Here is a 25,192-nt window from a genome sequence, read left to right on the forward strand (position 1 = left end):
CTAGATCTGTTGCTGTAGGCGTCCTGCCTATCAGATCTGCCTATCAGAAGTGTTCCTTGGCAGTGGCAGGGCAAGCGTGTGGCTCCAGGAATGGAGACATGGAGAGTCTATAAAGAATACTTGAATGTGTGAGGTCACCGACGGGGAAAGAGTCTCTAGAGAGGAGAGGGCACAGCTCAGTCCAGAACACAGAGGGAAGGCAGGAAGGCAGCCACGTGCCCAGACAGAAGGATGAGCCGTGTGACGAACGATGCAGAGCCACGCCAGTGCGCCCCGGTCCAAGGCCTCCCTTATGTTGAGTGGAGGAGCTGCATAGAGGGAGCGTGGCCAGTGGTGTGCGTGCAGAGGGAGACGTCCAGAACGACCGTGGGGACCTGAGGGCCGTTGAGGCCTGGTACTTAACACGGGGACGGGGCACTGGGTTCCAGGGGACAGCAGGGAGGAAGGGCATGGCCCACTGCCATGAAAATGGAAATGCAGACTCCCTGTTTAGTACTAAAAATACAAAACGTTCTCTCTCCAACTGAACTGGTGTTTTCGTTCGCTGTGTAATGTTGCTCTAAGAAAAAAAATGTTAATTATTAGCATGAATTTGCCATTCAGCTTTATACTACAGAGTCAATTTTAAGTACAAATAGAAGAGCATTTGAAACGTGCAGTCATGAAAATCACAGTCATACTTCCTGCCTCAGACATATGTGCATTTCTTTCTTAGCAGAACAGTTGAAATGGCTAAACAAAACCAACTCCAGTTTTGATTTCACTTCTTGATGCACACACGTCCTACCCACACACTCTCCCTTGAGCTCCCTGCTGAGCGAAGGCCACAGGAAAAGGACCTGGGGGCTACCCTGCCTTTTTTTTTTTTTTTTTCAAAGATTTATTTATTTGAAAGTCAGAGTTACAGAGAGGCAGAGGCAGAGAGAGAGAGAGGTCTTCCATCGACTGGTTCACTCCGTAAATGGCCCCAACGGCCAGAACTGTGCCAATCTGAAGCCAAGAGCCAGGAACCTCTTCCTGGTCTCCCACATGGGTGTAGGGGCCCAAGGACTTGGGCCATCCTCTGCTGCTTTCCCAGGTCTTAGCAGAGAGCTGCATCAGAAGGGGAGCAGCCAGGACTCGAACCGGTGCCTATATGGGATGCCAGTGCTTATATGGGATGCCGGCGCTGCAGACTGGGGCTTTAACCCACAGTGCCGGCCCCATGCCCTGCCTTCCCTTCCCTCTTGTGCCACTCTATTCCCTGTAAGCAGTGCCAGGGAGAGAGGGCACATGCCTGACAATCTTCAGAATTCAGAAGGGAAAAGAGAACGTGGGGCAGAGGCGGTAGCTTGAAGCAGCAAAGAAGGCTAAGGGCTTTCCAGACCCAAAACAGATACAAACCACAGATTAAGAAGCCAAAGAACCCCAGTACAATTTACAAGAAAAACAAAACACCTGCCCAGCGAAGCAGCAAGACACTGGAAACACAAGGAGCGATGTACATGGACCACGCTAGTTTCTCAGTAGCATCAACAGAAGCCAGCAGAGTATGAGTGACATCTCAGCGTCCTGGAGAAGACCTAACAGGCAGCCTAGAGCGCTGCAGGTTCCAAATGAAAATAACCATGCAGCCAGCACCACGGCGCACTTGGTTAATCCTCCACCTGCGGCGCCGGCATTCTAGTCCCGGCTGCTCCTCTTCCAGTCCAGCTCTCTGCTGTGGCCCGGGAGGGCAGTGGAGGATGGCCCAAGTGCTTGGGTCCCTGCACCTGCATGGGAGACCAGGAAGGGGCACCCGGCTCCTGGCTTCAGATGGGTACAGCGCGCTGGCTGTAGCGGCCATTTAGGGGGGTGAACCAATGGAAGGAAGACCTTTCTCTCTCTCTCTCTCTCTCTCTCTCTCTCTCTCTCTCTCTCTCACTGTCTATAACGCTACCTGTCAAATAAATTTTTTAAAAAAATTATAAAAAAAAGAAAACGTTCCAGAACAGAGACAAAGCCCATGCAATTTCATGTAGACAACAAGGGATTGCCACTAAAATGTCTTTGCTAAAGGCCATCCTGAAGAATACCTCTCGTGATGAAGAAGGAAAATGACCCCAGATGGGTTCACCACTGGCACGTAAGTGGTGAAAATGTGGGCACTCTGATAGGCATCCATTATGCCAAAGAACAATAATGCTCACCGAGGGAGTGAGCGAGCCAGGGACCTGCACTGTGGTGGAGCGGTAAGGCTACCACCTAGGACATCGGAATCCCATAAGGGCACCAGTTTGAGCCCCTGCTGCTCCACTTCCCATCCAGCTTCCTGCCAATTGACCTGGGAAAGCAGTAGAAGATGGCCCAAGTCCTTGGGCCCCTGCACCCACGTGGGCGACCTGGAGGAAGCTCCTGGCTCCTGGCTTCAGATTGGCCCAGCTCCGTCCATTGTGGCCATTTGGGGAGTGAACCAGTGCATGGAAGATCTCTCTCTGCCTCTGCCTCTCTCTCTGTAATGCTTTCAAATAAAATAAATAAAAATAAGCCTTTATGTATCAAAAATAAGACTTTTATATAAAGATGTGAATTTGGAGCATCACTAGAGACTATTTATAGACAACATTTGCAGAACAAACTTTTTTATTTTTTTATTTTTTTTAAAGATTTACTTTATTTATTTGAAAGAGCTACAGAGAGAGGTAGAGACAGAGAGAGGGGTCTTCCATCTGCTGGTTCACTCTCCAGATGGCCGCAGCGGCTGGAGTTGAGCCCATTCGAAGCCAGGAGCCAGGAGCTCCTTCTGAGTCTCCCACATGGGCGCAGGGACCCAAGGACTTGGGCCATTCTCTACTGCTTTCCCAGGCCACAGCAGAGAGCTGGATGGGAAGTGGAGCAGCCGTCACCCATATGGGATGCTGGTGCTTCAGACCAGGGCTTTAACCCGCTGCACCACAGTGCTGGTCCCAGGACAGACTTTTTACAAGTCTGGAATAAAACTGTAATATGCTTTTCCTTCTCTGTGCTAGCAGTGAAAGCAGAATTTTAAGATACATCCTAAAGATGTATCAGCCTACAACTGTTGATAAATGGATTACATTTGCTTGGCAGATTGTTTTTTAAGATTTATGTGTTTATTTAAAAGGCAGGGTTACAGAGAAAGATGGGCAGAGACAGAATCTTCCATTCTCTAGTTCACTCCCCAAATGGCTACAGTACCTAGACCTGGGCTGGTCCAATGCCAGGAGCCAGGAGCAAGGAGCTGTTCCCAAGTCTCACAGGTGGGTGCAGGGGCCTGAGCACTTGGGCCATCTTCAGCTGTTTTCCCAGGTCATCAGCAGGGAGCTGAATCAGAAGTGGAGCAGCTGGGACTCGAACCGGCACCCATGTGGGATGCTGGCATCACAGGGAGCAGCTTTAGGCGCTACGCCACAGTGCCAACCCCTGCTGAAGAGATTTTGAAGTTCTTTGGGCAAATGAAAACGTTGAAGTTAGGATTCTAGTGCCTGACGGGACAAGCAGAAGGGATAACTGGGTTACAAGCGGTACGGGGGCAGCAGATGCACCCGCCGCCTGTGGGGTAACCCCGCTCTGTCCTCAGTTCTCAGAGATCAGCCAGCGCATCCTGTGCTCCTACAGCACCAACATAGAAGAGCTGCTCTCCGAAATCGACCACTGCTTGGCCGTGAACCGAAGCATTCTGCAGCAGCTGGATGAGAAGTGCAGCCACGAGATCACAGAGGAGGCCTGGGAGAAAATTCAGATCCAGGTAGGCTTTGCACCGGCTGCCTATCAATCCCCGGAGCCACTGCAGCCACCAGGAGCCAGTGAGGGCGTGAGGGGAGGGCAGGTGGTGGGGAGAGGGGGGTCCTTCCTGGAGAATTTGCTCACGGGGAGCCTGGTGGCGTCCGGCCCCGGCTGCACCGACACGAGCAAGGAACCCCCAGGCCCTCGTCACGAGCTCTGAGGTGACGGCCAAGGTTCCTCCCGTGTGAAATGCTTGTCATGCTAGTGAACGTTGCCGCTCTGAGCAGTGGAAACACCAGAGGGAAAAGCCTGCTGTGCTCGTGCCTTCCGGAAGGGTTTCCTGTTAGCTGTAGCCTGCCCTCGTCCTGCACCTGCAGCGGCCATAGAAGAAAAGGAGAAGACTGGGAGACCGTCGGCCGCAGACGCCAGTACAGAGGGGAAATTTACTTAAAAAAACTTCAACAAGAAGCTCAGCAATAGGGTCAAGTGTTTTTTGTGTTTTTTTTTTTTTAAAGATGTACTTATTTATTTGAAATTCAGAGTTACAGAGAGGGAGACGCACAGGCAGAGAGAGAGAAAGAGAGAGAGAGAGCTGTCATCCACTGGTTCACTCCGCAAATGGCCACAATAGCCAGGGCTGGACCAGATGGAAGCCAGGAGCCAGGTGCTTCATCCAGGTCTCCCACATGGGTGCAGGGTCCCAAGGACTTGGGCCATCTTCCGCTGCTTTCCCAGGTGCATTTTCAGGGAGCTGGATTGGAAGTGGAGCAGCCAGGACTCGAACCGCTACCCATAGTTACCACAACGCCAACCCCTTGAGTCAAGTATTTTGAAAAGTAGAAAGGGAATATATATTAATTACATATGGTGTTTATTATAATGTCCAGCATTTGAGAAAGCATTTTTCTTTTAAATTTACTTATCATAGGTGGGTCACTATTATTGAGCCTATATCTGATGTTACTTTACCACAGAATGAAACATCTTCATTTTTTAGAGCAGTGTCTCTTGGTTTAAATCTAAGTAACTTTCTATTAGGGTGAAACTAGTGACCTCCCATAACCAAGGCCATTGTGCGTGCAGGCCCTTGGCCGGGAGAGCCTCGAGTGTTCCATCTGCCTCACCCCACTGGCGCTCAGCGGCGACTGCCAGCCCGCGGCGGGCGCCAGCAGCAGCCAGCCGGCCCGGGAGACGGTGCTGCTCTCCTGCTCACACCTCTTCCACCACACCTGTCTCCTCGCCCTGGAGGAGTTCTCCGTGGGGGACAGCTGCCCCTTCCACGCATGCCCTCTGTGCCGCTCCTGCTACCAGAAGAAAATTCTGCAATGTTGACTTCATGGTCAGGACGTTCTGAGAGGAAAAAAGCTTATCTTCATTTTGGTGAATTCTGTGATGTTTTACAGTGTATTTGTTGTCCAGTGAAATAAATTCGAATAGATGGATAGAGGAAATTAAATTATATTTTAAAAGCTGGCAACCCATCTAGTTTTTGTCTTTACAATGTTGAATTCTTCAATTTAATCACTTGAAATAAATGATAGCAATAATAATAATGTTATTCGAAATACTCAGTCTAATGAGTATTAATCAGTGCTAATTAATCAGTACTAATGTCTGACCAACAAGCTAAAAACACTATCAATAAGTCCCAAATTGTTTTCATTAATACATCTTAACTCCTCTGCTACTAATACTAATAATCACTGGATTTCTGGGCAATACCTTCGTAGTTGTGCGATTTGAATGTATAAATGTAAAATATAAAAACAGTGATGCGCAACATCAGAAAATAGATTTTTAATGACTTGCAGAATATAAAGGCCACACATGAAGACCATGAACATTCTTTGCTAAGATCTGGTTTATTATGATAGTCATCCCTCGGTATCCGAGAACTGGTTCTAGGAGCCACCCCCATGCCAACTCCTATAGATCCCAGGATCTGAATGTACCCGCCCTGTATGTGAGATGGAGTAGGATTTGCATGTAACCTGCGTGATTCTCCCATCTACTCTAAATCACTCCTGATTACTTATAATCCCTAAGACAATGTAAGTGCCCTATTATGACTGACTATGTCCATGGATATGCAGGGCCCTCTGCATTGGGCGCGAGGTGATTCGTAGTACCACTAACGCCATGTTGCTTAGGTCACCCCAGCTGCTACAGTAAAGCCACATCTCAGTGGCTTTCCAGAGAGAGATGTTGATTCTAACCTGCCAGTCCTTGTCAGCACCTGGGGGAGGCGAGCGAGGGGCCTGCCCTGCGTGGCCTGTCCAGCTCCATGAGTGCCTCCTATGCCCCCAGAGTCCCCTAGTGAATCTGCTCACCTGTTTGAGGAAGAGAGGAGATTGCTGGGAACCACGCTGGGGAGGTGGTGAGCGTGTTAGGAAATAGCACACCTGAGTGCAAGAGGAAGAGACAGGGTGCCAGTGGGTGCACACTTGCCAAGGGTTCAGAATAATCCACTGTGTGATTCGGCAGAAAAAAAAAATCAAAATTCTGACTTCTATTTACTTATCTCATTTTAAATGGGACTTAGGTGCGTTTTTATGATTTATCCTGTATTTATATAGAATTTATGGAAAATAGGAATTATTTTGGCATTGCCCAAACAAGTCTTAATGATGGAGTACACCATTATGAGAATTGGACACTAACACAGAGGAGGCTTTAAACAAACAGTAAGCAGTTCTACTGTGAGAGAGCGGAGGGCCACTGCCTCACAGGCCCTCACATTGTTCTTAGGAGCCCAAAACTGCAGACCTCTCTCTGCCCATTCCCAGACCAGCAGGACTATGCAGTCTGATCCCTCTGCCCTGAACCCTGGATCTGGAGGGAGAGACGTGGGTCACCAGGGGCAGTGAGAGTCAGACCATGCCCACGCTGGATCTGCACTTCTTGCTGGGCTCTCACTGATTCTGGGCCATCACCCATCCTCCCAGGAAACTCCTTGCTGCTGGGAGGGAGTTGGCAGAGTCCACTCTGTCCTTTGCAACCAGGTAGTTTATTGACTTAGAAATTCAAGTCAGTTTTAAGGAATAGACACTCAGGAAAACGGTGGAGATGGGAGCCTGAATTGGACTTCACTGGGGATGAAGACACTGAAAATCTCATGCGTATTCAAGAACTCAGATAGTTGGAGACAGGTAATGTCAAATCAGAAAATCTTTTAAAACATGTATTTATTTGGAATGGAGAGAGACCAAGAAATCTCCTGTCCACTGATTCACACCCCGCATGCCCACAACAGCCAGGCTTGGCCATACTGAAGCCTCGCATCCAGAACTCCCTCTGGGTCTCCCTTGTGGGTGTCAGGGACCCAACTACTTGAGCCATCACCTGCTGCCTCCTAGTGTGTGTATTAGCAGGAAGCTGGAATTGGAAGCAGAGCTGGGACTCAAACCCAGCCACTCCAATACGGGATGCTGATGGCCCAAGCAGCGGCTTAACCACTGCACCAACCAACCACCCCAAATCCGGTAACTTTCTTATTGAAAAGTGACCTTCTGGAATGCTACGCCCATCAAAAGTTTGGGGAGGGGCCGGCACCATGGCTCACTAGGCTAATCCTCCGCCTTGCAGCGCCGGCACATGGGGTTCTAGTCCCGGTCGGGGCGCCGGATTTCTGTCCCGGCTGCTCCTCTTCCAGTCCAGCTCTCTGCTGTGCCCAGGGAGTGCAGTGGAGGATGGCCCAAGTGCTTGGGCCCTGCACCTCATGGGAGACCAGGATAAGCACCTGGCTCCTGCCTTCGGATCAGCGCGGTGCGCCGGCTGCAGTGCGCCGGCTGCAGTGCGCCGGCCACGGCGGCCATTGGAGGGTGAACCAACGGCAAAAGGAAGACCTTTCTCTCTGTCTCTCTCTCTCACTGTCCACTCTGCCTGTCCAAAAAAAAAAAAAAAAAAAAGTTTGGGGAGGCCAAGTTAGAACCAAACAGTGAAAAAGAAGGAAGTAGCTTCTCTGGATAGACTGAAAACAATGGCCCATTCTCAGGACAAGTCACGAAAACAATATAAACTTATACAATTGGGTCACCACCTTATCAGGTCTCTTACATGAACACCAGGGCATTGATCAGGAACGACTGGGGCCCTGAGACGCCTGGGTCAGTGGGAGGACGCGGAGGACATGGAGGACCTTGGCCTTCAGCTCCCATGGAGACTTCCTGTCAGTCCCCGCCCACTGACACCACGGCTCTCCGCCCCTCGCTTTCACAGCTTGCAACCCACTTGCCTGAGAATTCCCTTGCAAGATGAAGCCAACTCTCGTGCCTGCTGTTGCCCTATCTCTTTGTTTTGAAAACCTACCATGACCTTGGTTAGGGGCAACTACAAGTCAACATCAAGTCCAAACAGAGAATATGGGACCAGAGGCATTTGGTAACAAAGGTCACACTCTGCAATCCCCTTGACTTTGGGCTTGGCCCTGTGACATGTTCTGAGCAAGGAGGGTGTTAGCACATGGCACCGCACAGGCGTGGAACGTGCTCATGAGCTCGGGCTCATCCCCTGCGTGCCTGCTGCTTGCCAAGAGACTGCGCCTCAGGCACAGCTGATCGGAGGCAGTGTGGGAGTCCTGGAGCAGACCGGGCTGGAGAAGGAGATGCCAGAGTCCTGGAGAACAGCAATGGAGGACCTAGTTCCTCTAGGGAGGGCAAGGGCGTCACCACAGTCACACCCTATCCTTGGATGAGGGGTTATACCAAGGCAGTCTCAAGGATCAGGGACTGCTCTGCACCTGCCATGCTTGCCTGCTGCTAGCCTATGTTCTGCAGTTGTCTGTTGAGTGTATGTAGGGCAGGCAGCAGGACGAAAGCGACTTGTATTTTGAGTTCACGGGTCCTAGACAAAGAGGAGCCTCACCCAGACCTAACGCATACTAGGCTTGGGCCTGACCTTGTGATGAGATAAAGCGTTGAAGTTTTTGTAATGAGATGAGTGTGATTTACCTCTGAAAGAGATCGAGTGCTATTACCATTCCTACTTTTCATATTCCTATAATAGGGATCTTTACACGTTTTGTGGGAAATGTGTATTATAAAAAGAAATCTATGCATGGATTTCCGGCGTACGGCCTAGTGGTTAAGCCGCTGCTAGGATGCCCACGTGTCATATCGGACTGCCTGGGTTTGAGTCCTGGCTCTGCTCCCTATTGCAGCTTCCTGCTGAAGCACACCCAGGGAGGCAGCTGGTGATAGCACTTGAGCTACTTGAATCCCCGCCATCTACCTGGGAGACTTGGATTGATGACGAAGCTTGGGTAGCAAAATGGTGACATCAATGCCCACCCCCCAAATCAGCAGTTTACAAATCAGTAATTTAAGAAGAGAAATGGTGATGTTGAAGATGAAGACTACAGTGGTAGACTATCCACGTCATCTTATTTATGTAGAGGGCTGATGATTAACAGTAGAAACAATAGCCAGCACCATAGATACAGCCCAGTTGATTCAGTTTTTGCAGCTCTGATTGAAAAAGCAAAACTTCCGCCCAGTGAGTGCCAAACTGTTGCACCCAAACCAGCTGCAGACGAGAGCAGAGTGTTCAATGGCAATCTTAGACAAGTGGGATCCAGGTCCTGAAGCATTTCTCCAAGGAACCGAAACAGGAGAGGAGGCCTGGTTTTACTACGATGATCCTGAAGACAAAGCACAAAGCAGTGGGCACCAAGTGGCAGAAGTGGTCCAAAGCCCAAGTGGACCAAAGAGCAAAAGTCATTGCAACATGCTCAAAAGCATCTTTCCCATTGAGTTTCTGGAGGGACATAGAACGATGACATCTGCTTCTTGGGAAAGCGTTTGGGGAAAGTCAGCCGAAACTTCAGCCAGGAAGTTCCACCACAGTCCTCCGCCATGACAGTGCGGCTGCTCACTCTCTCATCACACCAGGGCCATCTGGGCAGAGGTTTGACAGGACATTAGTAGGCAGCCACCTTACATGCTGAGTGGCTCCCTCTGAGTTTTGGTTTCCTAATCTTAAAAAAATGAGAAGGGCGCCCATTTTTCCTAATACCATTAAAGAGCCTGCACTGGCAATAGCTAAATCCCAGGTGTGTGTTCTCTAGGGATGGACTGAGTGACTGCTATCACTGTTTTTGAAGTTGTTTTCTATTTGATAAAGTTTATGTAGAGAAACAAAGTTCATAGTTTCAATTCAGTTTTCTCAAGAACATTCTGAAGTTCCTTCATATATCCACACTGTGCTATTTTTTATTTCTATGATATTTGGTTCCATAGATCTTTTAATCTCATTTTATTAGATTTGAGTTCTTATTTTATTGAATTTTTAAATTAAGTTGCTTAATAGTGTATTTTCTCCTTGGTTGGATTCTTCGACTTTTGCATACTATATTTTGTTAACTTGTGTAGCACGTTTGCATTAGACTTCTTGCTTATACTGGGATGGCTCTGTCTCCTCTGCTTGTCCTGATGAAATATACTGTCTCCCTATCTAAGCCTGATTTGTTCTTCCCTCTAAGTTATAGCTTGAAGGCTATGTAGTTTGTCTTTGACACGCTTTTCTGAGCTCAGAGAATGCAGAAGGGTTGATTCCTCTTACACCAGTGCCATCTTTGTTGGAATACCTGGGCTCTGCTCCCTGCTCAAACGTGGCTCAATAGCTTATATCAGAAATGGTGGGCGGGAGATGAGAAAGGACAGGTATACACACCATGCCGATCAGAACGTGCCTTTTGGCTGTGCACAGCTTTCCGTTTCCGTTTGGTATCCTGGAAGCATCATCCCAGGAAGCAAGACTAGTTCCTCGGCTCGTGTTCCCACTTCGCCCCTTTTCTTTGCAATTGTTACGTGAAATACACAGGGTCTCCCTCAGCTCGCACTGTGTTAGCGGACTCCGTCCAGGTTAGGGTATGAGGGGAGGTACGAGTACATTACTGTATCTCTCTGGTCTTCTCTAGAATTTTGTTCTTTCTTCTCAGGCACGCCAAGAAGTAAGAGTAAACGTTTAGGAGTTTATTAGGTTATACTCCTCTCGTCTTGGCTTGATGTCAATGTCCTTTGATTATTTGCTCACGTATACTTTCAGGAGAAGAAAATTCTGCCAGGCTATTTAAGCATAAATTCCTGAATTTATTTAAAACTATGATTTTTTTTTTTCACTTCTAGTTTTATTTCATTTGGTCAGAGAATATAATTTCATCAGTCTTTTTTTTTTTTTTCCTAAAATAACGCTTATCATAACAAGCGTCCATTTCTTGTTTGTTGGATTGGGAATGGTCAGTCCAGGGCAGGCTCAGCTGGGATTGGCTCCAGACTGCGAGTCTGAGCCAGACAAAACTCCACAAATTTGGTTTCTGGCACCTGCAACCAAAGGATTCTGGTGACGACTGGAAGACAGTGGTGGAAGTGGTCTATCAGTGTCCTCTAGAGAAACAACCAACTAGATATGTAATTACACATAAAACGGAGTGGGTGGGGCTAGCGAACAGTTCTGGCATGCTCTATGTAACCAGAGACTCCGGAGAATGGTAATCAGGTCCAAGGCTAAAGGGCTGAGACTAGGAGAACCAAGGGCAGAAACCCAGTCCGGGGGCAGGAGAAGATGAAATGAGAGGTCCCAATATGAGCAGTGAAGTAGAAAATAACGAGGGTGATATCCCCCCCCCCTTTTTTTTTTGTCCCGTCCAATGCCTCTGAATTAATGACGCCCACCCACATCGGTCAGACAATCTGCTTTACTGAGCACACAGATTGAAATGTGGATTTCATTCAGAAATACCCTCACAGCCACACCCAGAAACACTGTTTAATCTGGGCACACCGTGTCCCAGTCAAGTCGACACACAAAATTAACCCTCCCAAGTGAGAACAAAGAGGTGCCAAGAATGAGGCAGAACCGCCTATGCTAAGCGCTCACACGAGACCTGCACACTTGGCTCTGGGCTGCCTAGCAGGGGATCCAAACAGGAAAATCCTGTCCGTTACACAATCCATCCTGGCATGAGTTTGAAACCAGGCCAGCGTTCAGGAAGGCTGATGCCTGGAGAAAAGCATTTCCTCTTTCACTTCTGCGTTGCTAATTACGGTGGCCGTGGAGGAGCGCTGCTCAGAGCCTTTCCAGACAGTCAGCTGTGCGGAGCGAGCTGCTGGCACCATCCAGCCGCACCTCCTGCCTGTGTTCATGGCAGGCTCACGCGCTCCCCGGGCTGCCCCTGAGACTTCAAGGGTCTGTGCTACTCATGCTGCTATGTACCCCCCCCCCCCCCACGGATGGCTACTCCTTAGCACTAAACACACTTTTCCCAGCATTCTGCGTAAAAAGGGTATGTGATGTCAAGAACATAGGAGCTCTACGATGAAGCCTCTGTGGAATGCTGCTTCTAATGTTCTCCAGGAACAACAACAATAAAAAAAAAGATGTTATTCATTTGAAAAGCAGGGAGAGAAGGAGAGAGAAATTGTCCATAACAGTTCACTTCCCAAATGGTCCCAACAGCCAGGGCAGGGCCAGCCCAAAGCCAGGAGCCTGGAACTCTTAACAGGTTTCCCATGTGGGTGCAGGAGCCCAAGCACGTGGGTCATCTTCAGTGCTTTCCCAGGCCATTAGCAGGGAGCTGGACAGGAAGTGGGACAGCTTGGACTCAAGCCTGCACTCTTATGGGATGCAGGTGTCGCAGGCACCAGCCCCACTGCATCTTTGAAGGGACATCGAAATGAATAGCATTTTGTTTTAAAGCCATGTACTAAGATAAACCAAAGCCCATAATACTTCAGCAGAGCTGAACACTGGCCAAGGATTAGGTGGCAAGGGTTATTATCTTTTTTTTTTTTTTGACAGGAAGAGTTAGAGAGAGAGAGAAAGGTCTTTCTTCCATTGGTTCACCCCCCAAATGGCCGCTACAGCCGACGCACTGCGCCGATCCGAAGCCAGGAGCCAGGTGCTTCTCCTGGTCTCCCACGCGGGTGCAGGGCCCAAGCACTTGGGCCATCCTCCACTGCCTTCCTGGGCCACAGCAGAGAGCTGCACTGGAAGAGGAACAACCAGGACAGAATCCGGCGCCCCAACCGGAACTAGAACCCAGGGTGCCGGTGCCACAGGCAGAGGATTGGCCTAGTGTGCCACAGCACCGGGGGGTTGTTGTTTTTTGAGATTCATTTTGAGTGACAATGAAACTATATTCACTTCATTAAAAAAGAAAAAATTTATTTGAACGGCAGAGTGACAGAGAGGGAGAGATGGAGATTTTCCAACTCACAGTTCACTCTGCAAATGGCCACAATGGCCAGGACTGAACTAATGGGAAAATGGCAGAATAGTGGCAGGACAGGACGGTCTGTCTCACACAGGGCAAAATTAACACTTAAACAGAGGATAAAGGACACTTCTAGGACAGAGCAGTGAGAGAGCCCCAGCAGGAGACCCAGCGAAAACAACAGAAATGACCCAGATCAGACCCTCCCTGAAAGAACAAATACACAACAAAATACAACAGGAGCTTGGACTGAGCAAGGAGGATGCCTGCCCCAGCAAACCAGGTGAGAGGGGAATCCATGGGCCCACAGTGCTGCTGATACAGTGGGAGGCAGACCATGGTGAGTTGCTTTTAAAGTTCCACGTGGGCCCCCTGTGACAGCAGGGATAGGAAGAAAAAAGGCACACGTCTCACAGGCAGTCAGCTGCTGCCCCCACCTCCCATGCATGCGCTGGCAACCACAGGGTGTGCCCCCAGCCAAACAGCGAGGGTCACAACAATTAAGAGGAATTCCTTCCCCCTATGTGTAAGCTGCTCCACGCCAGTTGCCCAGCAATGGGAGGAGAGGGGGAGCCCCACCTATGGGACCCTCCTACGTGCCCAGCACCATCAAGAAGTAAGCTGGGATGAAATGGGCAGGTGCTCTGTGCACCCGTGATCCACAGACCTAACCAGAGAAAAACACCCCCTTACCCCGCCCCACTAACACCAATGCTGGTTGGGAGGATCACACATAGACAGCAGCTCTGAGAACACCTTAGTTTCATTATAGACAGGGCTGGCTAGTGGGGCCGAGTAGCCCCCCTGACAATCCACAAGAAAACGGTGACTGCATAGGAGGAGACAGAGTATGGCTGGGCCCTGGGCAACTAAGAGCGTTTCTCTGCACTCCCCTCTCAGAGCTCCTCGATTACCTGTAGCAGCTCGTAACAGAAGGAGCCGTGCTCACAGGAAAGACTCCACAGATCAAACGAACAGTTCATTTAGCAGTGCAGCTGAGCACACCAGGCACTAACACTGGGGCATCCCACAGCTGTGAGGAAAAGGGCAGGTCCCACCGACTGCAGTGATCATCCCTCTCCATCCAGTTAACCAGAGGAGAGCTACCAAGCCCAACGGGGGTCTTACCCTGGATACTTGCCCCACCCTGGAAGACTGAACACAGCACCATGACCACATCCAGCACCTCTTGGCATTCACTGAATGTGTAGACGTCCCACTGAGCCACATAAAAACAGACCAAAGATTAAAAAAAAAAGAGACAATAAAAAAATAGACAAATGATGAAAAACAAAAAATTTTAAAAGGAATAAGCAAGATGCTATGAGCCCCTCCCAAAGGTACCCTACAACATTTCAATATTAGAAGATGAAGATGAAGAGATTGAGGGAATGCCAGAAACAGAATTCAGAAAACTAATCATCGGATTAATTAGAAGCAATCAGGAGCAAATTCACAAACTAAAGAAAAATATATACTATACAAATGAAAATTTTTCCAATGAAATTGAGATATTAAAGAGAAATCAAAATGAAATACCAGAAATGAAGAATTCAGTAGATCAAATAAAAACTGCAGTGGAAAGTCTTAACAACAGAGCAGATGAGGCAGAAGAAAAGATATCCGAGTTAGAGGACAAATCTCCAGAAATTTTACAGTCAGACGAAAAACAAGAAGAAATTAGAAAACTAAAAAACACTGTTGAAGATCTATAAGATATTACCAAATAACCTAACATATGGGGTCTTAGGAGTCCCTGAAGGTGTGGAAAGAGAGAAAGGATTAGAAGATCTTTTCCATGATAATAACAGAAAACTTCCCTAATTTGAAGAAAAAAAAAGGACATCCAAGTACAGGAAATACATGGAACGCCCAATAGGCATGACCAGAAAAGATTTTCACCACAACACACTGTAGTCAAACTCTCCACAGTGAAACATAAAGAAAATATTCTAAAACGGGCACAAGAGAAATGCCAGATTACATTCAGAGGATCTCCAATTAGACTCACAGCGGACTTCTCATCAGAAACCCTACAGGCTAGATGAGAATGGCAAGATATATTCCAAGTCTTAAGAGAAAAAAACTGTCAACCCAGAATACTGTACACTGCAAAGCTCTCATTTATGAATGAAGGTGAAATAAAGACCTTCCATAACAAACAGAAATTGGAAAAATTTGTCACCACTCATCCAGACTTTACAAAAGTTTCTTAAGGATGTGCTACACACAGAAACATAGTCTCAATAGACACAGAGAAAGCATTTGACAAAATGCAATACCCTTTCATGATGAAAATTTTAAGCAAATTAGGTATAAAGGGACATTCTATAACACAATCAAGGCAGTTTATACAAACTGACAGCCGGTGTTCTGTTGAACAGGGAAAAGCTGGAAGCATTACCACTGAGATCTGACACCAGACAAGGATGCCCACTCACCACTGCTTTTCAATATAGTCCTGGAAGTTTTAGCCAAAGCCATTAGACAAGTAAAAGAAATCAAAGGGATACAAATTGGGAAGGAGGAAGTCAAACTATCCCTATTTGTAGATGACATGATTCTATAGATAGGGGATCCAAAACACTCCACTAAGAGAATACTGGAACTCCTAGAAGAGTTTGGTAAAGTAGCAGGATATAAAATAAGCACACAAAAATCAGCAGCATTTACATATACAGACAATACCACAGCTGAGAAAGAGCTAGTAAGATCAATCCCATTCACAATAGCTACCCAAAACAATCAAATACCTTGGAATAAATTTAACCAAGGATGTCAAAGATCTCTACAATGAGAATTACAAAACATTAAAGAATAGAAGAAGATGCCAACAAATAGAAAAATCTTCCATGTGCATGGATAGGAAGAATCGTCATCATCAAAATGTCTATACTACTGAAAGCAATGTACAGATTCAATGCTATACCAATGAAAATACTAAAGACATTCTTCTCAGACCTAGAAAAAATGATGCTGAAATTCATATAGAAACACAGGAGATCCCAAATAGCTAAAGCAATCTTATTCAACAACAACAAAAACTGGAGGCATCACAATACCAAATTTCAAGACATACAACAGGGCAGTTATAATCAAAACAGTCTGGTACTGGTATAAAAACAGATGAACCAATGGAATAGAATAGAAACACCCAAAATCAATCCAAGCATCTACAACCAACCTATCCTTGACAGAGGAGCTAAAATCAACCCCCAGAGCAAGGACAGTCTCTTCAACAAATGGTGCTGGGAAAACTGGATCACCACATGCAGAAGCATGAAGCAAGACCCCTAGCTGACACCTGTCACTAAAATCCACTCAAAATGGACTAAAGACCGAAATCTACAACCCAATACCATCAAATTATTAGAGAACATTGGGGAAACCCTGTAAGACATTGCATAGGCAAAGAGTTCTTGGAAAAGACTCCAGCGGCACAGGCAGTAAGAGCCAAAATTGACAAATGGGATTACATCAAATTGAGAAGCTTCAAAAGAAACAATCAGCAAAGTGAAGAGGAAGGAAGGGAAAGGAAGGGAGGGAGGGAGGGAGGGAGGAATCCAGTCATTTACAACAAAATGGATAAAACTAGTAAACATCATCCTTAGTGAAATAAGCCAGTCCCAAAGGGACAAATTCTCTATGTTCTCCCTGATGTGTGATAACTAATAGAGACCCTAAAAGGCAATCTTAGAATTGGAATTGACACTTTGAGAAGCAATGATTTTAACAGCCCTTCTTTTCCTTTATCTTACTTATCATTTATTCTTTCATATTAATCCTAGAACTCTTTACTTAACAGAGTTAACCCCTTGTGTATATAGTTAATTGAAAATAAAGAGTGAGAATAAAAAAGGGAAGAGGAAGTGGGTGGGAGCATGAGTGGGAGGTCGGGCACGGCGGGAAGAATTATCATGATCCTAAAGTTGTAATTGTATAATGTATGGAGTTTGTAGCTGTAAAGTTGTATAGTTCTGCATACATTCCTATGGACTTACTTCCAAGGGTACACTTTAAAAACTTGCCATGGGATGCCAAATCCCTTAAGCTGGGTGATAAAAATAGCATTTTAAGTGTTAAAGTGATCATATAAAGAGGAGTTTGGTAATAAATAAAAATTGTTTGGTAATAATAATAGAATTAAAAAGAAGTGAATGCTCCATCATGGGAAGCAGTCCATACAGCAGACTTATAGAATGACAATCCCCTTAACTAGCACTCTGACCTCAGAATCAGCCCCTTAGACATTCTGGTTTGGCTGAAAAGCCAAGAGAAGCATTTCAGGCATGGAAAGCCAAGCCACTGTGGCAAAAAAAAAAAAATGTTCTACATGATGGATCTCTGGTGGGTGAGACCCTAGTGGAAAGAAGCAACCACCAAAGAAAGATTTACTTTATCTAAAGGAAGAACTTCCACTTTGCTTATGGCTTTGTCGAGTTGTGGATCCAAAAGGCTTCCATAGCCTGGGTAGCCCAAATCAAGAGCCTCAGGTGATCATTGATGTCATAATAGTACATAAAGAGTGCTAATTGTTAAATAAACAACAAGAGCCACTGTGCACTAACTTCCCATGCAGGACCTCTGTCCCCAAAGAGTTGTACTAGTAAAAAAATTAGTTCCATTAAGTGTATTAAGTGGAGGATACTCTTATGTCTCATAAGTTATAGTTATGTCTAAGAGCTCACAAAAGATGTATCATCCTTGGGTTCTTCTTTAAAGATAAAAATTAAGTTTCTAAAAGAAAAGAGGGGAGAAGGAAGGAAGAAAAAAAAAAGCAAAATTACCTTTGAGATGCAATAACTTTGAACAGCCCTTGTCTGGATTGTTGAGGAACAGTTTTGTCTCTTCTTTTTTTTCTTTTTTTTTTTTTTTTGACAGGCAGAGTGGACAGTGAGAGAGAGAGACAGAGAGAAAGGTCTTCCTTTTCTGTTGGTTCATCCCTCAATGGCCACTGTGGCTGGTGCACTGATCCAAAGCCAGGAGCCAGGTGCTTCTCCTGGTCTCCCATGCAGGCGCAGGGCCCAAGCACTTGGGCCACCCTCCACTGCACTCCCGGGCCACAGCAGAGAGCTGGACTGGAAGAGGAGCAACCGGGACAGATCCGGCGCCCTGACCAAGACTAGAACCTGGTGTGCCGGCGCTGCAGGTGGAGGATTAGCCTATTGAGCCGCGGCACCGGCCTCTTTCTTTTTCTCTCTCATACAAAGTGCTAAACTCTTTTACCTAGAATAGACTTAATCCTCTGTATATAAATATAAATGAAAATAGATCTTGGTAAAAAACAAGACAGAGAACAGGAAAGGGAAGTGGAAGTGGGGGAGAATGGATGGGAGGGCAAGTACAGTGGGAAAAATTACTATGTTCATAATGTTGCATTTATGAAATGCACGTAAATAAATAAATAAAAATAATTACCTCTGGAAAATCAAATCGCAAGGGCTGAGACAAGCCAAAGCCAGGAGCCTGGCTGCCCTGTGAGTGACAGGGGCCCAAGTATTTGCTGCTTTCCCAGGCACTTTAGCAGGGGGCTGGACTGGAAGTAGAATAGCCAGAACTCAAAAGTGATGCTCCGATATAGGATACCAGCATCTCCAAGTGGTGGCTTCACCTGCTGTGTCACAACACTGGCCCCTAGTCACTGCATTAAGGGTGCTTATTGTAAGGCTTTCTGTAGCAGGGGTGTTGACAAACATCTGACTAAATTAAAATGTGGCAGCAACTTTAAAAAATGATATCCCTGGTCTCATGGTAGTGTTATGGAATAAAATTCTCTATAAGGACCAATAATCAGAGCTACTATTAAATTCTTGAGCCTAGCCATCACCTATTTCTTCCCAGAGAGCCAAAGTGTAAGGGTCAAAGATGATAGGGCCTTGAACATATTTCTGTTTTTGTTGAAAAACACTGTAGGTTGTGGCAGGCATTTGGCTTAGCGGTTAAGATGCCTTTTGGGATGCCCACATCCCATATTAGAGTGCCTGAGTTTGAGTGCAGGTGCTAATGCATGCACTCAGAGACACCAGGCAAAGAGAGACTCAGCAGTTGGGTCACTGACACTCATGTGGGAGATCCACGTTGAGTTCTCAGCTCGCAGCTTCAACCTGGCCCAGCCCGTTATTTGTAGGCATTTAGAGAATAAACCAGCAGATGGGTCTCTCTCTCTCCCTCCCTCCCTGTCAAATAATGAAGTAAAAATAGATAAATTATTTTTATTTATTTTTTATTTATTTTTTATTTATTTTTTATTTTTTGACAGAGTTAGAGAGTGAGAGAGAGAGAGACAGAGAGAAAGGTCTTCCTTTTTCCGTTGGTTCACCCCCCAAATGGCTGCCACGGCTGGCGTGCTGCGCCAATCCGAAGCCAGGAGCCAGGTGCTTCCTCTTAGTCTCCCTTGTGGGTGCAGGGCCCAAAGACCTGGGCCATCCTCCACTGCACTCCCGGGCCACAGCAGAGAGCTGGACTGGAAGAGGAACAACCGGGACAAAACCGGCGCCCCGACTGGGACTAGAACCTGGTGTGCTGGCGCTGCAGGCAGAGGATTAGCCTAGTGAGCTGCGGCGCTGGCCAAAATAGATAAATTAAAATCAGAGAAAAATACCATGGAAAAAGTTTCTCAGGTTTGTCGTGAAATGAATTTCTAATCAGATGTCTACAATGGGTGTGACTGGGGAGCACAGCACTATTTTTATGAAAATCTAATCATCCATATCTGGATTCAGCCACAGGGGACCATGTTACAGAGTTAAGGTGAGCAAATTGGGGGCTGCAAACATTCACACTGCAAGATCTCACACACTGCCCTGCTCTGTCCCGTCAATGAATGGTGCCTGGCAGACAGTAAGTGTTGCTACATGTTTCTGAAAAAGAGCTGAAATATTTTACACTGTACATTTTTCTTATACATGTCTGAGACTTTGAAATAATTTAGACCAAAAAAATTGCATAAATATTACACAATTGCCATGTAACCATCACCCAGCTTCCCCATGTGAACATAGTCCCCACAGCAATCATCTACACCAGCAGTTAACACTGATGCAGTACTGTAACTGTGTACAGCCCTGACTCAAACTGTACCTGCTGTCTCCGAGATGTTTCATGAATAACAATTATCTTTTTTTTTTTTTTTGACAGGTAGAGTGGACAGTGAGAGAGAGACAGAGAGAAAGGTCTTCCTTTTGCCGTTGGTTCACCCTCCAATGGCCGCCGCGGTAGCGCGCTGCGGCCGGCGCACCGCGCTGTTCCGATGGCAGGAGCCAGGTGCTTATCCTGGTCTCCCATGGGGTGCAGAGCCCAAACACTTGGGCCATCCTCCACTGCACTCCCTGGCCACAGCAGAGAGCTGGCCTGGAAGAGGGGCAACCGGGACAGGATCGGTGCCCCGACCGGGACTAGAACCCGGTGTGCCGGCGCCGCAAGGGAATAACAATTATCTTTGCCAATATTGTGTTAGACCAAAAGAACGTACCAGTTTCCAAGTTACAAGCTAAGTGTATAAAGTCACCATATGAACAAGAACAAAATTATTTCCACACAGAGGAAAATGAGTCATTGTCAAGAGCCCCATGAAATAAACAGCACATTTAAGGATTCACAATTCAAAACACAAGGTTAGTGTTTGGTACATTAATATAGGAGAATACACCTGAACATCAAATTATAAACTATACTGGTTGAGGTTCAGGATACAGAAATGACTTAGAAATAAGCTCTAGTTTTATGGGCATTTATTCATTAAAAGGGCATTTCAAATCACGCTACTTGATAGAGGTCATTGCCACAACTAGTGAGTGCTTGGGGGACAGGAGTGGTCCATCGGAACTGCACCCCGGTGCCAGCTACAGACTGACTGCAGCAGCATCAGGGTGGCCACCCTCCACGGAAGCCCAACAGAGGGGAGGGAAGGCAGCTACGGTGTTCAGGCACCCAGACTCTTTCAACTCTTCTTCTTCTTCTTCTTCTTCTTCTTCTTTTTTTTTTTTTGACAGGCAGAGTGGACAGTGAGAGAGAGAGACAGAAAGGTCTTCCTTTTGCCGTTGGTTCACCCTCCAATGGCCACCGTGGTTGGCGCGCTGCGGCCAGCGCACCGCGCTGATCAGAAGCCAGGAGCCAGGTGCCTATCCTGGTCTCCCATGGGGTGCAGGGCCCAAGCACTTGGGCCATCCTCCACTGCCTTCCCTGGCCACAGCAGAGAGCTGACCTGGAAGAGGGGCAACCGGGATAGAATCCGGTGCCCCGACCGGGACTAGAACCCGGTGTGCAGCGCCGCTAGGCGGAGGATTAGCCTGTTGAGCCACGGCGCCGGCTCTCAACTCTTCTTAAAAAGACAAATTCATGTTCCAAAATGGCCCTTGGAGTTCCAGCTCTCACATCAGTGAGAGAGAGGTCAGGCCGGGCAGGACGGACTCCTGGCTGCTGGCACAGTCTTCCCCAAGGACCTACCCAAGTATGCTGGCGTCTCCTGGTCAGGAGGGAGCCACATGGCTACAGCTGGCTGGCAGTGCTTTTGCTGAGTTCATTGCCACCACAAACGAGACTGGGGTTCAACTCCTGGGTATGAAGGAAGGAATGGTTGTTGTGCAGTAACTGGCAGTCCACCCCAACCACTGGCTCACTCCTTTCATCAAGATAAATCCTGGCAATAATTTATTGTGAAAAAAAAAGTACTAGTATAAAGGCAGTTTGGTTTGGGGAATTAGATGGCGGTGATGGTTTGCACAACCGTGCGAACGTACTACACACCAATGCTTTCAAAGACTGAATTTTATGGTACGTGAATTACATCTCAAAATTGTTAGAAGCAAAAGTAGGTAAATATTCTTTTTTTAAGATTTTTATTTATTTGAAGGATAGAGTTACAGAAAGAGGTAGAGACAGAGAGGTCTTCCATCCGCTGGTTCACTCCCCAGATGTTTTGCAATGGCAAGAGCTGTGCCGATCCGAGGCCAGGAGCCAGGAGCTTCTTCCAGGTGTCCCACGCAGGTGGAGGGGCCCAAGGACTTGGGCCATCTTCTACTGCTTTCCCAGGCCAGAGCAGAGAGCAGGATGGGAAATGGAGCAGCCGTTGCCCATATGGGATGCTGGTGCTTCAGGCCAGGGCGTTAACCCACTGCGCTACAGCACCAGCCCCAGTAAATAATCCTTTAAATCTTGCCATAGTGAAGGCCTAAATATGACACCAAGAAATTCATGGGAAAATGCACACTTCAACAGAGAAGTTTAAAATTTCCATATAGCAAAACAAATATTGTGAGCAAGTTTTAAAAATAATAACCAAGAAAAATAATCCTAATACATCAGAAAGATAATTAATACTAATACACAGGCATTTTAAAAATAAAACATTAAGGAAATTGTAAAATACCAAGACAGGTGGGCAAGGTTTTTACTGATGATTCACAGAAGCAGAAAAACAGACAGCTGCTAAAATAACGAAAGTACGCCCCCTCCACTAGTTATTAAAAATGCAAAGAAAAACAGTTGCCTGTCAGATTGCCAGCAATGCAAAGGGCTGTCAAGACCCATTTCTGGCTACAGAAATACAACTGCACACACTGCTGATGAGAGTGCATGTGCATACTCTGGGGATATGTTAGAAATGCATGCCCCCTCCATTTCTAGGAATGAACTCTAAGGCGCCAGTGTGCTAAGATATGTGGGGAAAGTTCGCTGTCGGCATTTACACCCATCAATTAGGAGTTAAAATATGGTACACAAACACACACCAAGGAATAGTGTACTGGCCACTCAATATATAAAGATATAAACCTATGTCTGTTGGAATAGAAAAAGCCCATAGACAAAGGAGATTACATAAAGCCTAGGTGGTATCTGGCTTGTCAGAGAGCAATCACATGAAATTACAATGGCACACACATCTAAACACTGAAATTTAAGAATTAAATGAATCAAGGGAAACATTTTAATGATCCAGTATTCTTGCTTTTTGCCGAGTTAGACTTGGTTACTATTTCAAGGACAAAGCCACATAACAAAACTGTAATGAATTTGACACATCTAGACTTTCAGGCGTAACCAAATAAAACAAAATACAGATGTAAAATTGAGACTAAGAATGTTTTCCTGCTTGTTACAAGCTTTTCACATAGCCAACATCAACCCAAAGTCCTCATTGTAACTTAAGAACTATAATTTAGGAAATTACAACAAATGGAAAGTTTCCATAAGGATAACCGAGGACTCGTTTGGAAGTGTCACGTGAACCAGGCAAACACTAGTATGTATGACTTTTCATGGCAGCCTCAGTTGTCTCTACATAACTACCGATAAAATATTTTTAAACTTATTTTCATCCTTTATAAGGACTGCTACAAGTAATTGTGACACTTAAACATGTCAACTTACTACAGGAGAACATTTAAGAAAATTATTAAAGATGACAACACTGATCAAGTACTTGATGTTCCAGGCACTGTGAAAGTGTGCGACATGCCAATCTACTTTGACAAATTAGCCATGGTTATGGTGGGGTGGATATACACTATTTATATCTAGAGAAAACTCACTGCGCATCCCACATGAGCACCAGTTCCAGTCCCGGCTGCTCCACTTCTCATCCAACTCCCTGCTAATGTGCCTGGGAAGATGGCCCAACTGCTTGGGCCCCTGCTACCCATGTGGGAGACCCAGATGGAGGCCCAGGCTCCCAGCTTTCTGTTCCAGCCCTGGTGTTGTGGCCACGTAGGAAGTGAAGCAGTGGATGGAAGATTTTTTCTTTCTCTCTCTCCCACTCTCCCTGTAACTCTTTCAAATGATTCGGCTTAGTGAAATAAGCCAGAGCCCAAAAGACAAATATGCTTTCCCTGATTTGTGGCAACTATATACACAGTTCAGAAAAAGTATAACATTATACAAGCAAACTTGTCATTTTGACATTTGATTATTGTTTATAGCCCCTGTCTATACTCTTGAGGAAAAGTCATTTTTCTACTGTTTCAATGGTGGTTGAATTCTTTATTTAGTGGAGAGCTATAAAGTAAACTGAAAGTCTATTATTGTAAAAATTAAAAGAAAAATAGAGAAGAGGGAGGGAACATGAAATTTGCTACCTTTATATAAAGTTTTTAAAAAATCACAAAAAAGAGAAAACAGCATTGAAATGCAGAAAAAATAAGTAAATCTTAAAAAAAAAAAAATACCACCCCTTTCACTACATAGCACACACACACGAGTTTCTTATGCCCTGATGACTTGGCACAGATAACTCTGGTTACAGTTTTCTAGTCCTTTACCACAGCCCCAGATACAGTCGTCATCTTTCACACAAGACACCAGAAGGCACAAATACCAAGGAAGCTGATGCCCGGGAAGCGTGAGCCTCTCCCTAGCTAGGATCACCCTCTGGCTCAGCAATCCCAAGGTCTGCCCAGTTCCAAGGCTGTGCACTGAGCCAGTCAGCCACACTGGCTTGAAGACTCTCAAAGCTTCTTCCCAGATTGACAAGAAACCTCCAGAACCCTGCGAGGCCCACAGTTGTGACGAGCCGATCAGAGCCACTATCTTGAAGAACTTTTTCAAAATCATTGTTCTTCCTTTATAAATAATGAAGTCTTTTTTTTTTTTTTTTTTTGACAGGCAGAGTGGATAGTGAGAGAGAGAGACAGAGAGAAAGGTCTTCCTTTTTGCCGTTGGTTCACCCTCCAATGGCCGCTGTGGCCGGCGCACAGCGCTGATCCGAAGCCAGGAGCCAGGTGCTTCTCCTGGTCTCCCATGCGGGTGCAGGGCCCAAGCACTTGGGCCATCCTCCACTGCCTTCCCGGGCCATAGCAGAGAGCTGGCCTGGAAGAGGGGCAACCGGGATAGAATCTGGCGCCCCAAGCGGGACTAGAACCCCGTGTGCCAGCGCCGCAAGGCGGAGGATTAGCCTGTTAAGCCACGGCGCCAGCCATGAAGTCATATTCTTAAAGCCCAAATATCTCACACATGTTCTCTAACTAGCTCACCATCACCAGGTATCATAGACGACAGAGGTAATAACTTTTTTTCTGTTTTCTTTCAAAGATTCATCCATCCATTTGAAAGTCAGAGTTACACAGAGAGGAGAAGTTACACACAGAGGAGAGGCAGAGAGAGAGAGAGAGAGGAGAGAGGGAGGTCTTCCATCTGCTGGTTCACTCCCCAATTGGCTGCAATGGCTGGAGCTACACTGATCCGAAGCCAGGAACCAGGAGCTTTTTCTGGGTCTCCCACGTGGGTGCAGGGGCCCAAGCACTTGAGCCATCTTTTGCTGCTTTCCCAGACCATAGCAGAGAG

General features: G+C 46.5%; 1 protein-coding gene across 1 annotated transcript in view; it reads left to right on the forward strand.

Annotated features, from left to right (window-relative positions):
- The window catches only part of RNF32 (ring finger protein 32), a 43,198-nt gene extending 38,024 nt beyond the window's left edge, over window positions 1-5,174 (forward strand). Inside the window, exons 8-9 of the mRNA XM_062193825.1 lie at window positions 3,560-3,727; window positions 4,789-5,174. Of these exons, the coding sequence (XP_062049809.1) occupies window positions 3,560-3,727; window positions 4,789-5,037 (417 nt within the window). The 3' untranslated portion in view covers window positions 5,038-5,174. The remainder of the gene's footprint in view (window positions 1-3,559; window positions 3,728-4,788) is intronic.
- Window positions 5,175-25,192: the final 20,018 nt, after the last annotated feature.

This window comes from Lepus europaeus, chromosome 5 (assembly GCF_033115175.1).
Source record: "Lepus europaeus isolate LE1 chromosome 5, mLepTim1.pri, whole genome shotgun sequence".
Lineage (NCBI taxonomy): Eukaryota > Metazoa > Chordata > Mammalia > Lagomorpha > Leporidae > Lepus > Lepus europaeus.